Source organism: Mercenaria mercenaria, chromosome 3 (genome assembly GCF_021730395.1).
Source record: "Mercenaria mercenaria strain notata chromosome 3, MADL_Memer_1, whole genome shotgun sequence".
Taxonomy (NCBI): domain Eukaryota; kingdom Metazoa; phylum Mollusca; class Bivalvia; order Venerida; family Veneridae; genus Mercenaria; species Mercenaria mercenaria.
The window spans coordinates 76,052,776-76,068,803 of NC_069363.1; the positions used below are offsets into that span (position 1 = coordinate 76,052,776).

Here is a 16,028-nt window from a genome sequence, read left to right on the forward strand (position 1 = left end):
CCCCTTGAAAGATTTTCATTAAACTTGGGTCAAATGATCACCTTATCAAGACAGTGTGCAAAACTCATGAGTCAGCCATGTTGGCTCAAGGTCAAGGTCACAACTCGAGGTCAAATGTTTGAGCCTTCCATTTTGTATCCGCTCTATATCTCCTAAACCCCTTGAAGGAATTTCTAGAAACTTGGGTCAAATGGTCACCTCATCAAGACGATGTGCAGAACTCATGAGTCAGCCATGTCAGCTTAAGGTCAAGGTCAAACTCAGGATCAAATGTTTGAGCCTTCCATTTTGTGTCAGGTCTGTATCTCCTAAACTCCTTGAAGGATTTTCATGAAACTTAGGTCAATTAATCACCTCAACAAGACAATATGCAGAACTCATGAGTCAGTCTTGTTGGCTCAAGGTCAAGGTCACAACTCAAGGTCAAAGGTTTGAGCCTTCTATTTTATGTCTGCTCTGTATCTACATAACCCCTTGAAGGATTTTAATATGACTTGGCAGTAATATTCCAGCTTAAGGTCAAGGTCACAACTCTATTGTTTAATGGTTCCACCCAATACTATAAACCCTTTCACTATCCATTACAGTGGCAGGGGATATAGCTGTCTTTCAAACTGCCTTCTTGTTATTGGAATAAGCGTTTCGCAATGTATTCAACAATAAGCATTTATCATTAAATAAAACAGTATTTGACATTAAGGATTTGAAAAGTAGCATTTTGCATAAACTATTTGGCAGTTAGTTTGGTGTAATTGCCTTCCAGAGGTTTTTACTTAAGGCCTTTGTGTGTTATGCTAAATACTTGTGCCAAATACTTAGATTTATAATTGTCAAAAGCTAAATGTGAAACTCTTAATGCAAAATGCTAATTGATGTTTGGTATTCATTTACTTAATTTTTCTAGTGACAAGGCTTTTGAATATTGGAGCTTTTCTGTCCTCTGAGAGCACTTGTTTTCTAGAGACGGTTTCTGTGATATGTTTGCAAGGCTGGTAGAACATGCTACAGTTTAAAATTTGCCTGGTAGAACAGTATAGGTTTCAAATGATTAAAAGTTACATTCAAACATAAAGTTAAGGAAGTTGACAATTTGCATTTAGCATTTGGCAGGTAGCATAAGATATTTGACTTTTGGCATAAGCATTTAAATATGATTTGGTTCTTAGCTGTAACTATTTTGCATTTAGCATAGGATTTAGCAATTAGAATTGCATACTGACCTTCTCTAGTTTTTCTGATACTTTTTATCAGTAATGTACATGTAAGTTCATAATTCCTATGTTGTTACAAAATTAGAAAGAAAAACAGATCTAACACCAGGAGACAATGGAATTTTATTGATTTTATCCTAACTCACAGTGCAGGGTCTAATAGATATAATGAAAATTCTGTTTGCGGCAAGTACAGAGACATTTGATGGTTGTCAATGAATAGTACTGGCATTATATGAAGTAAATAGAACGCTGCTTGCTTAAAGAGGTGACAAGAGGATAAACAAATGCTCAAGTTAACTTGAGTTTCAAGCGGCCCAAATATAGAAAATATAAGGAAACCAGCAGGCGTCCTCATGAATTGTTCAAGTTAGCATGGGTACTAGAGCTGGTATTGCTCTAGTATGTTGTGTTTCACTGTATTGCAGTATTTGTTCCAGATGTAGACCTTATTACACTATCCTGATAATTCTGATGTATGAGTCATTCTATCCATATTCCTGATGTGACCATTGTAAATAACAAATTGAAATTTCTGAAACTTAAGTGGCCATTTCCTTAATTTAAATCTTGAATGCCCATTTGACAAAAAGTTCCAGAGGCGTGTTTGGTTAACTTTTAGCCTGCTGGCGACAAGTGATTCTGCCTATGCGACCAGTACATACCAAGATAAGCCTGCAAATCCATGCAGGTGGATCTTGGTAACTATGTACTTCAGTCAGAAAAGCAGGATAAAGGGTAAAGTTCACATTCAAGAAACATTTCTCCAGAAGTATTACAAAGTTCTGTTTTATTTATGTTTTATGGCAATACATTTTCATTTGTTATGTGAATCTTGATAGTTAGTTTATCCAAACTGCTAAACGAAAGTATGAAAAAGTGATTAATGTAGACTTTTTCATTAAAAAGTTGGTTGTAGGCCAAGATGAAATGTAAACTTAACCCCTCACTTAATAAAAAATTGATCTGTTTTAATAGGTTAAATAAGTATGAGGAAAAGTAAGATTTTATGAGGGAATTGTAGTTTCACAGAATTCTGTGAAAATGAAACAGGAGTTTGCCCATCTTGTATCAAATCATCATGTACACGTATTTCACCATTTCCAGTCTTTCTGGAATTTTGAATATTTAAGTTGAATTTAATAAAAAAAATAATTTCACTTTCTGCATCAGAAAAATAGTTTCATTAAATACCAAGTTGTATGATAATCAAATTGCTTATCAAATTGAGTTCAGGGAAAATGTGATTCATGCAGAGACAAAATTTATATTGGGAGGACTGGAGGTAACAATTGAAAACTCATATAAGGGTACACACCATTGCACATTGTACTTTCAAGACTTTGATCCCCCCCCCCTCTTTTTTACAAATTACCTTGAAAATACTGGCTCAGGCCTACAAAACTGGTGGATACTAGTATTACAATTTAAGAAATTTTTGTTTAACAACATCTTTGTAATTAATAAAAAGGTATTACTAACTCCAAGTGTTAGAGTGTTATACAGAAACAGTTATAATGTACAGTAACTTACAAGTCCAGACTTTTGTTACATTTTATTTTGGCAAGGGAAACAATTCTTTTCCTGTTTTGGAATGTGAGGTATTTTGTGTAAACGCTTGACGTCTGCAAAAAGTTACTAGTTGCCTTCTGGAAAGTTTTTGTGAATTAAGCCTGCAGTTATTGCATCTGGTATCACTCAGTGAAATATATATTTTCATCTTCCATTGAAAACAAAAACAAATATACTCTATGTATTTGGCTCTTAAAAAATGAAGGAAATTAAAAATCAATTTAAACAACTTTATTCAGTAAGAACAGAAGTAAAGGATAAAATTTGTATTGTGATGTCAGGGAAAAAAGAAAACCTAGCTAGGTCTACTTCAAATGTTGGTTCATTTTCAGCTTTATAAAAATTATAAGTATAATTGCTCAAAATGTAGGGAAAGCTTCTAGGAATTTACATTTATGTACTTTAATTAAATTTACAATGAATATATATGTCAGTATTACTGCAACACGCCTTAATAAGTAGCTTACATTAGTGTGCCCTGTATATCGGGTATTAAGTACCATGCAATATCAAATGATTGCAATTGGTCATGGAAATTTATACAGGGCTTTTTCCCCCTATAAATCTACCTCTGGTAAAAGGAGGTAATCCCAATGCAAAAATGTATGTTTTTTTCCCAAAGTTGAATTCAAAATTCCCAAATGATTATACCTTTTAGGGTTTTTGCTGTTTTAAGACAGTTTTGCTAATTTGTATGTATATTTAGGTAAATTATAATAGTGTTGAACAATTACTGAAATGCAATTCATTAATATTTCACACAAAAACACATTTATGTTGATTTTGGTAATTTGCCAATTGTCCCAATTAAGACAATTTCCGAGAGCATTTTCCCAATTCCACCGGTGTTGGTGGCATTCCCAAATTGATGAAAAAAAGGCCTGTTATATGATACCTATATTCAGAAGTAAAATATAAATTTTGTTGAAATCTTAAACTTTGCTTTCTATACAGTGTTGAAAGTAAGTTTTTTTACTAGAACCTTTATTATGCCCCCCTTTGAAAAAGGAGGGGTATATTGTTTTGCAGATGTCGGTCGGTCGGTAGGTCTGTCGGTCGGTCGGTCGGTCGGAATGTAGACCTATCCGTTTCCGGATGATAACTCAAGAACGCTTAGGCCTAGGATCATGAAAGTTGATAGGGAGGTTGGTCATCACCAGCAGATGACCCCTATTGATTTTGAGGTCTGTATGTCAAAGTTCAAGGTCACAGTGACCCTGAATAGTAAAACGGTTTCCGGATGATAACTCAAGAACACTTGGGCCTAGGATCATGAAAGTTGATAGGGAGGTTGGTAATGACCATCGGATGACCCCTATTGATTTTGAGGTCAGTATGTTAAAGGTCAAGGTCACAGTGACCCTGAACAGTGAAACGGTTTCCGGATGATAACTCAAGAACGCTTAGGCCTAGGGTCACGAAAGTTGATAGGGAGGTTGATCATGACCAGCAGGTGACCCCTATTGATTTTGAGGTCAGTATGTCAAAGGTCAAGGTCACAGTGACCAGGCACAGTAAAATGGTTTCCAGGCAATAACTCAAGAACGCTTGGGCCTAGTGTCAAGAAAATTGATTGTTAGGTTGGCCATGACCAGCAGATGACCCCTATTGATTTTGAGGTCATTAGGTCAGAGGTCAAGGTCACATTGGCTAGGAACAGTTAAATGGTTTCTGATCTTCTTGTCCAAAACCATAGGGCCTAGGGCTTTGATATTTGGTATGTAGCAAAATCTAGTGGTCCTCTACCAAGATTGTTCAGATTATTTCCCTGGGGTCAAATATGGCCCCACCCCTAGGGTCACATGGTTTATATAGACTTATATAGGAAAAAAATTTGAAAATCTTCTTGTCCAAACCACAAAGTCTGTGGCTTTGGTATTTTGTAATGTAGCATCATTTGGTGGTTCTCTACCAAGTTTGTTCAAGTTATCCCTCTTGGGTCAAATATGGCCCTGCCTCAGAGGTCAAATGGTTCATATAGACTTATATAGGGAAAAACTTAGAATCTTCATGTCCGTAACTTACATCATTCAAATTTGGACCACATGTATTGTTTTGAGTGGCAAGATGAACCTTGACATGAGTTGACCTTGATCTTGACCTAGTGACCTACTTTCACATTTCTGTACCTACAGCCTTCAAATTTGGACCACATGCATAGGTTTGTGTACTGAAAAAACTTTGACCTTGTTATTGACCTAGTGACCTACTGTCACATTTTTGAAGGTACAGGCTTCAAATTTGGACCACATGCATAGTTTTTTGTTCCAAAATAAAATTTGACCTTGATTTTGACCTAGTGACCTACTTTCACATTTCTCAAGCTACAGCCTTCAAATTTGGACCACAAGCATAGTTTTGTGTACTGAAATGAACTTTGATCTTGAGATTGACCTAGTGACCTACTTTCACATTTCTGAAGGTACAGGCTTCAGATTTGGACCACTTGCATAGTTTTGTGTTCTGAAATAAACTTTGACCTTGATTTTGACCTAGTGACCTACTTTCACATTTCTCAAGCTACAGCCTTCAAATTTGAACCACATGCATAGTTTTGTGTACCGAAATGAACTTTGATCATGAGATTGACCTAGTGACCTATTTTCACATTTTTGAAGGTACATGCTTCAAATTTGGACTGCATGCATATTTTTGTGTTCTGAATTGAAATTTTACATTGATTTTTATCTATTACCTACTTTCACATTTCTCAAGCTACAGCCCCTCCAAATTTGAAGCACATGCATAGTTCTGTCTACCGAAATGAACTTTACCTTGAAATTGATCTAGTGACCTGCTTTCACATTTCTCAAGCCACGGCTTTCAAATTTGGACCACATACACATTGTTTTGTACCTAAATGAAATTTGACCTTGATTTTGACCTTGAGCTAGTCTTGAAATTTGGAACATTCAAAAATGGCTCAGTGGATGGCGCCAAGATCAATCTGTAATCTCTTGTTAGGTTAATAGGTTAAAGGTCAAGGTCAGATTAAACCAGAATGGTAGAATTTTTGTTTACAGTGAGCATATAATTTCTGTTCCTTGTGCAATTACTGAATGCATCAAGGGGGGCATTTCGTGTTCGACGAGCTCTTGTTTGTTTGGCATTAGTCTTGACAATACAATGTTCAGTGACTTATAATGGTGACTTAATTGTGTAGGAGACTCCAACTAGGTGTGCATTGCATACTGTCTAATTTTCAGACATAGGTGTCAGAGGCACCTGGGTATTTAGAACTACCAACCTTCCACAAGCCAAGTTGGTTATGTTCCTAACATAAAAGAATATTCTAGTTGCTAATCTGGGTTTCGAAATGATAGCCACTCAGCCAGGGAGGCGAGATTCCTGCATACTGTAGAGTAGCTGGCTTGAAGGTGGGTCCGAGGCGAGATTCTCACATACTGTAGAGTAGCTGGCTTGACGGTGGGTCCGAGGCGAGATTCTCACATACTGTAGAGTATCTGGCTTGACGGTGGGTCCGAGGCGAGATTCTCACATACTGTAGAGAAGCTGGCTTGACGGTGGGTCCGAGGCGAGATTCTCACATACTGTAGAGTAGCTGGCTTGACGGTGGGTCCGAGGCGAGATTCTCACATACTGTAGAGAAGCTGGCTTGACGGTGGGTCCGAGGCGAGATTCTCACATACTGTAGAGTAGCTGGCTTGACGGTGGGTCCGAGGCGAGATTCTCACATACTGTAGAGTAGCTGGCTTGACAGTGGGTCCGAGGCGAGATTCTCACATACTGTAGAGTAGCTTGTTTGACGGTGGGTCCGAGGCGAGATTCTCACATACTGTAGAGTAGCTGGCTTGATGGTGGGTCCGAGGAACTTTGGAATATAAATTGATGAACAGGTTAAAGATATTTCACAATTTAGTATTTAGTTTCTGTTCAGTCAGAATTGAGCATAAAGAAAAGCCCACAGTCTTTTCAAATCAAATAAACTTGAATAAGCACAAAACTATACTCCATATATGCAGAGAAATACGGTAAGCTTGAAAAATGCTTTACCTTAAATTTGAATATAAGATGGATCCTTCTAAAATAAGATATGAATGTCTTTTTATGATGTTAGTTATGGTATTAAACAAATTTAATATACGTTAAAACTTCGTAAGTGTGAAATTAAAAGTTTGCACAATCAAATTTTAAGTTATGGTTCACAGTCCATGTTTATAGGTCCATGTCATAAAATTTTGTGTGAAATGAAATTATATGGCTTATCTATTAAATAGGTGTCGTTGAATTATCTGATCAAAGAAGACCCTCCCGCTAACACTTCATAAGTTATTTCAGTTTTTAGAAGAAAGTTGATTGATTTTTATCCTGAATTTCTTGATTTTCTTGGAAACGAAATATACCCCCCCACACACACACCCTATTTGTCCTGTTTTAGGTGGTCAGTTATATTTTCGCCATGTAATGGATTTCTTTAAAACTTTATGCTTTCTTGCTGGGCTCTCAACTTAAATTTTGTAAGGTTAATATACTCGCTGGAGATAATTATATTTATCTTAAACCTGGTGAAAGTTTTTAGGCTAAGAATTAATTTTGTAAACGTTATTGTAACATTGCATTAGGAACTAAGGAGTGCAGTAGCAATCTGATCACATTTGACAAAGATTTGCACAGAAAATCAGACAGGAGTTCCATTTATTGTTAATTAAAGAAGGAGTAGGGGAAGACTTGGGGATTGTCCACTTCGCAATTTTACTTGCTATTGGGAAAGTAGCTGGGGCTTCGGATCATTGTAGCAGGGGTAATACCCACCCTTATTACCCGCCCTCCATCCATTACTGATACCCAGTTTAGGTGTATATTATTAGCATTGCAGTAGGAATTGTAGTTTCTAAAATTATGATTATCTCCCTTTTGATGGTTGAAAATAAATCATCTTGACTTTTGCTTCAGAATCTTGAAATATCCTAATAGCTGTCAAACAGATGTGTGAAATTTTGTATTGATGTCAAAAGAAGTAATTTAAAACAACTTTTTACTTATTTCACCTTAAAGGGAGGTAATTACAAATCTTAGTAATGACAATTCAACATGTACTTCTGATAGTAATCGGTCTCAAAGTAATATGTCATTTTCTTTTCTTAAATTGAATTTTTAACATAACAAATATGCAAAAAAATTGAAAAGTGTAATAAAGTTTTGCTGAAATGGAATTGACAGCAAACTGCCATGATTTTTTCAGGTGATTTGTCTGAAAATAAAAGACAAACAAACTGTATATTAATCCTGTTTAAATACCTTGTTTCATATAGTTTAGAAAACAAACATGATTTTAGTATTAACCCTTTTCATGCTAGACAGGACTGATTCTGCCCTTGCGACCAGTGTAGATCATGATCAGCCTGCATATCTGTGCAGTCTGATCATGATCTGCACTGTTCGCCATTCAGTCAGTAACTTTTTGGTAAGCACCCCTTTTAACAGTTAATGATACTGTCCAAATTGAAAGATGGACAAGTCCATTGAAGAAATTTAGCAGGGTAAGGATTAACTGTTGAGCTAGTTTTTCATTCAAACTTTTTGTGTATCTAAATAACAAATTGAAACTCCAGATCAAAGTAATGTTTATCATTAACGCATATAAATTTGGGTCAAGCATGCCGATCAGAAATTTATGTAGGTTCACAAACACTTAAGATATGCATAATGAAGTAATGCCCATTCAAGCCAGATACTAAATCCATTGTCCTTTCATTCTGAAGAACATTAAACAGACCCTTTCGAATAGCAATTAAGAAATTTAGTCACCATTGTTTTAGTAACTGCCCAGATATTTCGGTTAACCGTAATTATATTATTAAAGAGATTGTAAGCGTGCATTTACTCCCCGACAGCTATAATTAAGTGGATGTAATTATAGTATGTAAATATTTCTTGAAATAAATTAAACCACAGTGTACAGTGCATAAATATATCATATTACGAATAATTTTCATGCATTTTGCATTATATTTGTGGCATACAAATGCATAAAATGCGCTTAATTTCAATTTGAAGTGCAGTACGTAGATTACAGTCCTAAGGATTGAGAGTGTTCAGCCTCAGGTCTGTGGCGTTTACATCTCCATGATGATAAGAAAAAATTAATCCTTCTCCTCTAGTTTACTGTATTTTTCCTGATGTTTGGGGTAAGGGGGAGGAGGAGGGGTGGGGGTTGGGATGGGGGGTGGCAGGGGGTAATAACTTTTATGGATTTCATTGTTGTATCAGTCAACAAAATTTAATCCCAGTAACAAATGATATAGCATACCAAAAATTTACAGACTGAATGGCACCTATGCAGGTCATGTTCAGACTGCTCTGTCGTGCAGGCTGATCATGATCTACACTGGTCGCAAAGGCAGAATCAATTGTGTTCAGCATGATAAGGGTTAGTAAAACTGTTAACAAGGTGAAATCCACGTATCCCCACGTAACAGCCATTTAATATTGGTGGACTCAACTTTGATATAATGTTCTGTATTTTGAATTCAATAAAGATACGTTACTTTATTATCTGTTTATTGTTTATCTAAAGATAGATGGTTCAAGTACAGTTCTATTACTAGGTCATACGTGTTTACATGTTTTCAAACCGAAATTTCTCTACTTGCAAAATGACCTTTCTAGTATTGAAAAGAATGACACATAGTCATAAGTACAAATTCTTGTTCTGTATTAAAATTAAAGACAAAGACTCATTGTTGTGGCTTAAGTTTAGCTAGATTTAGTTAATCATAGTGTAGGCTTAGAATTTTTGAATCACGTGAAAGGGATATTCAGGTGTGTGTTTTTTCAACATGAAGATCAATGATTTATTTCCAATGTCATTTTAACCTGTCATATGATGGTCAGATTAACAAAATCATAAAAATTACACACCCATGTCATCAAAGGTTAGGAGTACACTATCATTTTATACCCCCACCCCGGCCCCTGCCCCTCAGCCCTATACCCACACAAACCATCGGGTGCCGCATATAATAATTGGTGAGTCTGTCCAGATTTCATGTCTGGTTTGTAACTTTGTCATTCATGGATTGACACAAAAAAATCAACATGACATTACCGTGTGATATGAGCAAATGCATAACATGACCAAAATCTGATTAACCACCTTTAAACTTCAGCAATAATTTGGAAAATTGCGAAAGGATCATTAATTTCAGATGTGTTGCTGTAAGATAAGCTGATTAAGGTCAGTTTGACTGATTGAATAGTCTGAGCAATCAATATTCCGTCAAAAAATTATGTATGTCGTTATAGTGTGTGTGGGAGTGTGTTGGTGTGCGGTTATGTGCATATCTTCCTGTTTAATGCAGATAAATTTGTTATCGTAGGTGTTAATTTTTAGCTCGACTATACGAAGGATAAGGAGAGCTATCCTACTCACCCCGGCGTCGGCGTCGGCGTCTTTCCGCGTCCCCACCTTGGTTAAAGTTTTGGTGCACTTCCTCTTTTTTCAACTTATCTCTGTAACTACTTGATGGATTTGCTTCAAACTTGAAATACTTATTCCTCATCATCATCCACATCATCTGACATAAAGGCCATAACTCTGGCACCAATATTTCATGAATTATCCCCCCTTTTCACTTAGATTTTCAGGTTAAAGTTTTGATGCACTTTCACTCTATCTCTGTTATTACTGAATGGATTTGATTCAAACTTAAAATAGTTGTTCAACATCATCACCCACATCATATGACACAAGGTGCATAACTCTGGCACCATTTTTTCATGAATTATTCCCCCTTTTTACTTAGAATTTCAGGTTAAAGTTTTGGTGCACTTTCACTCTACCTCTGTTATTACTGAATGGATTTGATTCAAACTTAAAATATTGTTCAGCATCATCACCCACATCATATGACACAAGATGCATAACTCTGGCACAATTTTTCATGAATTATTCCCCTTTTTACTTGGAATTTCAGGTTAAAGTTTTATGCACTTTCACTCTATCTCTGTTATTACTGAATGGATCTGATTCAAACTTAAACAATTGTTCAACATCATTACCCTTATCATATGACACAAGGTGCATAACTCTGGGACCAATTTTTCATGAATTATTTCCCCTTTTTACTTTAGAATTTTAGGTTAAAGTTTTGATGCACTTTCACTCTGTCTCTGTTATTACTAACTGGATTTGATTCAAACTTAAAATAGTTGTTCAACATCATCACCCACACCATATGACGCAAGGTGCATAACTCTGGCACCAATTTTTCATTAATTATTCCCCCTTTTTACTTAGAAGTTTAGGTTAAAGTTTTGATGCACTTTCACTCTGTCTCTGTTATTACTGAATGGATTTGATTCAGACTTAAAATAGTTGTTCAACATCATCACCTACACTATATGACACAAGCTGCATAACTCTGGCACCAATATTTAATGAATTTTGCCCCTTTTTGCTTAGGATATACTTATATAGTGTTTTGATACATTTTATCTTTACCTCTCTTATTACTTTAAGTTGATATTCTTGACTTAGACTCAGGCTATTGTGCAATATCTTCATCCACAATTGGAGTAATTAAACACTCCAGTGACAGCTTTAGTTTCCTCAGATGTGCCCAGTTTCACTATCCAGCATCGAAATAGTCGAGCGCGCTGTCTCCTGTGACAGCTCTTGTTTTTTTGGTTATCAGCATGCAGTCGAGACATTACCAAAGGGAAGTAATAGAGTCAGTCTTAGTACATCACACATTTTACTGGTTAACTCCCTTAGTCCACAAATATATTTTTATTCTTTTCTTTTCTTTTTCTTAAGGAACCTTGGCCAGAGGAAAAGATTAAAGAATTTGCCCAGGGATACAGTCATGGTTTTGAATTATTTAGTAAAATTAATGTGAATGGCAGCGATGCACACCCTCTCTTTAAATACCTGAAGGATAAACAAGGAGGGACTTTCGGAGAGTAAGTACATTCAGTATTTTTTATTTAACCAGGTTTTTTAAAGTTACAAAAATAAACTATATTATGTGAAGAGCTTTTTTATGCATTCCCTAAGTTATCAACTTCTTTTTATGGTGTACTAGGAAATAGATACATTATAATTTTAATTTACAGGACTTAAAAGGGGTGAGTTGTGAAAAAAAATGGCACCCTTGAGCGGTCAGAGGTTATATAACAGGTTCTGGAGACCAATAATAAGGTTTTATTTTGAGACTGGTCTCAAAATGCAGTTTTATAGCCTTTAGGCAAGAGTGTTCTGAGCTTGCATGTTAGAATTAGTCTAAAAAATTCAAATTTTCAAGTTATAAACACGGATACTGCTGGAACTTCCAACACAGGATGGATAGCAACCAGTTCTGAATTTTGATATTTCCTTGATTTCATGTGAAAAAGGATATAGATAACATTTGTTGAGAATTTATTTTAATGTACACTTTTCACAAATCATTTCTGTCTTCTGTGTTTCAGCTTTATAAAATGGAACTTTACCAAATTCTTAGTAAACAAAGAAGGAATACCTGTTAAACGATATGCCCCTAATGTTGATCCTGAAGTGAGTATATTTATTTTTGGGTTGACAATATATATCCCTTTACTTAAATCCTGCAGCAGACGTAAACAAAAATCTTGATTTGTTAGGGAGCAAGCATTGTTTATGAAGCAGACTGCAAGTCATTTTGCTATCACTGTTTCTAGCATTAAGACAGCTGAGTTCCCTAGGGCCTCCCTAGTCTAGCCTTAAGACAGCTGAGTTCCTTAGGGCCTCCCTGGTCGAGTGGTGAAAATTGATGACAGTGCACATGCCACTCACCTCTATAGGCTTGAAAATCCACAAGGGATATAGAAGTCTTTGTACAGAAGCCATCCAGCTGGTTTACAGAAGGTCTGTAGTTCTACCCAGTAGCTTGCCCATGTCTGAAATAATGTGAAGAGGGGCTTTTCTTCAGCAATGATAACTTAAAAGTTACCTCATGACTTAAATTGTGTCGGTGTTACCTAAAATCCAACAAAATAAAACAAACATTTGACTGTGGTAGCTACCTGCCTTTGTTTGTTTGGTTCAGGTTTAGCGCAGCTTTTAGCCCACTGTTCGGAGAATAGGGGTGCTATTCTACTTGCCCCGGCCTTGGCGTCGACGTGCCCTTTCTTGGTTAAAGTTTTTTGGCAACTTTTGTTTTTCTGTCATATCTTTGTTACTATTGCTTTTATTTTATTGTAAGTTCACATAAATATTGTCCAGCATACAAACAAAGTATGTGCAGGGGCTGGGCCCATTATACTGAAGGTCAAGGTCACCAAGTTGTTATGTTTGGAATTATTTTCATGTTAAATTTTTTCGAAAGCTTCGTTCTCATAGACATATCTTTAGTACTTTAAAAGATAATGACTTGAAATTAAAAACTTTTCTTCATAATCATCATCTGCATGTGTGGTTATAATCCACATAACTCTAATTGTATTTTTGACAGAATTATGCCCCTTTCATTAAAGTTTTTTGGCTATCTTCGCTTTCTGGATATAACTTTAGTACAATATAAGATAATGACTTGAAACTTAAAATGTATCTTTATTATCATCATTTGCATGTGTGGTAACAATCCCCATCACTCTGATTTGTATTTTTGACCAAATTATGTCCCTTTCATACTTACCTTTTTTGACAAACATCGTTTTCTGGACATAACTTTGTTACTATATAAGATAATGATTTGAAACTCAAAATATATCTTTACCATCATCATCTTGGTGTATCTTCCTTTTAAAGTAGAGGTCTCATATTGAGACATAAACTGATTTTACTGTCAAATCGCTGAATAGTGGAGCACACAGTGTTACATTATGGCAGGCAGTAAGCCTAACCAGTGTTTCTGTATTCAGTACCAGTACTAACCTGTTCTCCTTGCCAACTTCTCAACATGAATCAGATGTGGAGGATGAATTGTTTCAGAAACAATGTCTTTTATCAAATCCTCTTGGAGAACATGCACCTTGCTCGGAGATTCAGCTTGTGACCTTACAATCATGTAGGTCAGCGCTCTCCCTAGTGAACTAGTCTGATGGGTTCAGCCCCTTAGATAGAAGGTTGCTGGGGTCAGTGAGTTATGCAAAGCAATATGTCGTAGTACAGTGCAGCCTCTAAATATCATAAGGGAGACTAAAATATGTTTGGTGTACAGAGATTGTTGCTCTGGAGAGGTTGATTTTCTAAGAATTTTGTCTTAGAAAGGAAGCATATGTCTTTGTAAAGATGTAACTTTCTAAGTGGTGTAGTAACAGAGGTTATATTTTATCATATGAGCTGCACCTTGAGAAAACCAACATAGTGCATTTGCGGCCAGCATGGATCCAAATGCGCAGTCTGGTCAGGATCCATGCTGTTCACTTTCAAAGCTTATTGCAGTTAGAGAAACTGTTACCGAACAGCGTGGATCCTGACCAGACTGCCCAGATGCGCAGGTTGGTCTGGATCCATGCTGGTCGCAAATGCACTATGTTGGTTTTCTCATGGCGCGGCTCGTATAACCTTTGCAGATGTATCAAGTTTCAACGGTATTCCATTTGTGCATTTCCTGGTCAATGTATTTCATTTGTATATTTCTAAGACTTTTGTAATTTGTATATTTGCAGACTGTAGCCAAGGACTTCAGCAAGTATTGGTAGTGATCTCCCTTCTGATATTACTACAAAATGTCACTGTGATAATACGTTACTCAGTTGTGTAATTTACGCGTTAATGAATGACACCTTGTTAATGAATGACACTCAGTTAATGAATGATGCTCGATCCTCAGCAGTAAGAAATGCTACGTCTCATACAGAGGCCCAGATGTAAAATATTTGCTGATATTTCATTCATATGTGTGCAGGAGATTTTCATCTGCTCTGCATGAAGTGAAAAACTAGAAAATTTCTGCTCTGCTTGAAGGGAAAAACTGGAATTTTATCCGCTCTGCTTGAAGGGAAAAAGTGGAATTTCAACTTGAAGCAAACTGATGTATACTTGCTGTAAAATGACAGGTTGATAAATCTCTCCAAGTAAACATTATATTGCAGTCAAGATGTGCACAATATTTTCATTTAGTTTATATTTACTTTACTGTTTAACAACGGTTGTCAATGTGTTGTAAGGATACATATTAAAGATCTGTAAAGTACATATTTCATAATTCCATTTGTGTAAGAATACTAGATATAAAAATGTTAAAGGAGCACACCTCCAGATTTGATGTTAATTTTTGTGGCTGTTGAGAAAATGATTTCATTTCTTGGTACCGTATATTCCCTAATTAATACCCTGTCACACCAACCCATCTTTAAAAAAAAAAAAACACAAAAAAAACACACCATGGTAGTGTCATATTGTTTAAATTCATACATTATGTATGATTCTTAATGTATATTTATAAACAAATGTAGAAAAAAATGTTTTAAGGCTTTAATAAACTTTGCAAATATTTTTTGTCGTCCATAAGGTATACCACAAAGCTTCATAAGCATAAGTTATATGCAACAGAAATTTAATGTAAAACAGAAACCTCGATGTACTTAATATCATACCCATAACATATCAACTTGTTTTATTTCATTACTTCTTGATATTTTATTGCATATTGTTTCTGTTTCTGTTTTTCTTGTTCATCTGGAGGTATGCCCCTTTAAATGGGAAATTTACAACGTTTGAAATATTTCATTTATAAACAGCTTGGTGAAAAAATTATGAAAAATCATACTACAAACAGTTCATGCCCATTCAGTGAATCACTGATCACTTGAAGTCACAAAGGAAAGAGCAAAATACTTTAGTTTTCCAATATTTCAAGCAACTAAATGTAGAAAATGTAAGGATAATACTTTGGGACCAAATGGCTGAGGTCCATTTTAGTGCCCGGGCCTTCAATGTCCATTGATCAATGTTTCACTAAATAAGGAGGAATGAAAATGTTACTGTGCCCGAAATGGCTGCCATTTCATTAGATTAACAATATTCAAATGGCTGATATTGTTCAATTTTCATGATTTTTCACCTGCTTTCATATTTGATGAAGATCTTCCAAAATGTTATAGTTGTAAAAGTTCCATAAGGCTTTTAACCCTTACCATGCTAAATTTCTATTATGGACTGGTCCATCTTCCAATTTGGGCAGTACCATTTATCATTTCAAGGGGTGTTTACTAAAAATTTACTGACTGAATAGCGAACAGTGTAGACCATGATCAGACTGCACGGATGTGCAGGCTGATCTTGGTCTGCACTGGTCGCAAAGGCAAAACCAATCGCCG

General features: G+C 35.8%; 1 protein-coding gene across 2 annotated transcripts in view; it reads left to right on the forward strand.

Moving 5' to 3' along the window:
• LOC123524341 (phospholipid hydroperoxide glutathione peroxidase-like) overlaps positions 1–15,813 on the forward strand; it is a 35,481-nt gene extending 19,668 nt beyond the window's left edge. For both annotated transcript variants that reach the window (XM_045302463.2, XM_045302462.2), the window contains exons 4-6: positions 11,563–11,708; positions 12,216–12,300; positions 14,376–15,813. In XM_045302463.2, coding sequence (XP_045158398.2) covers positions 11,563–11,708; positions 12,216–12,300; positions 14,376–14,408 — 264 coding nt within the window. In that variant the 3' untranslated portion in view covers positions 14,409–15,813. The remainder of the gene's footprint in view (positions 1–11,562; positions 11,709–12,215; positions 12,301–14,375) is intronic.
• The last annotated feature ends 215 nt before the right edge of the window (positions 15,814–16,028 follow it).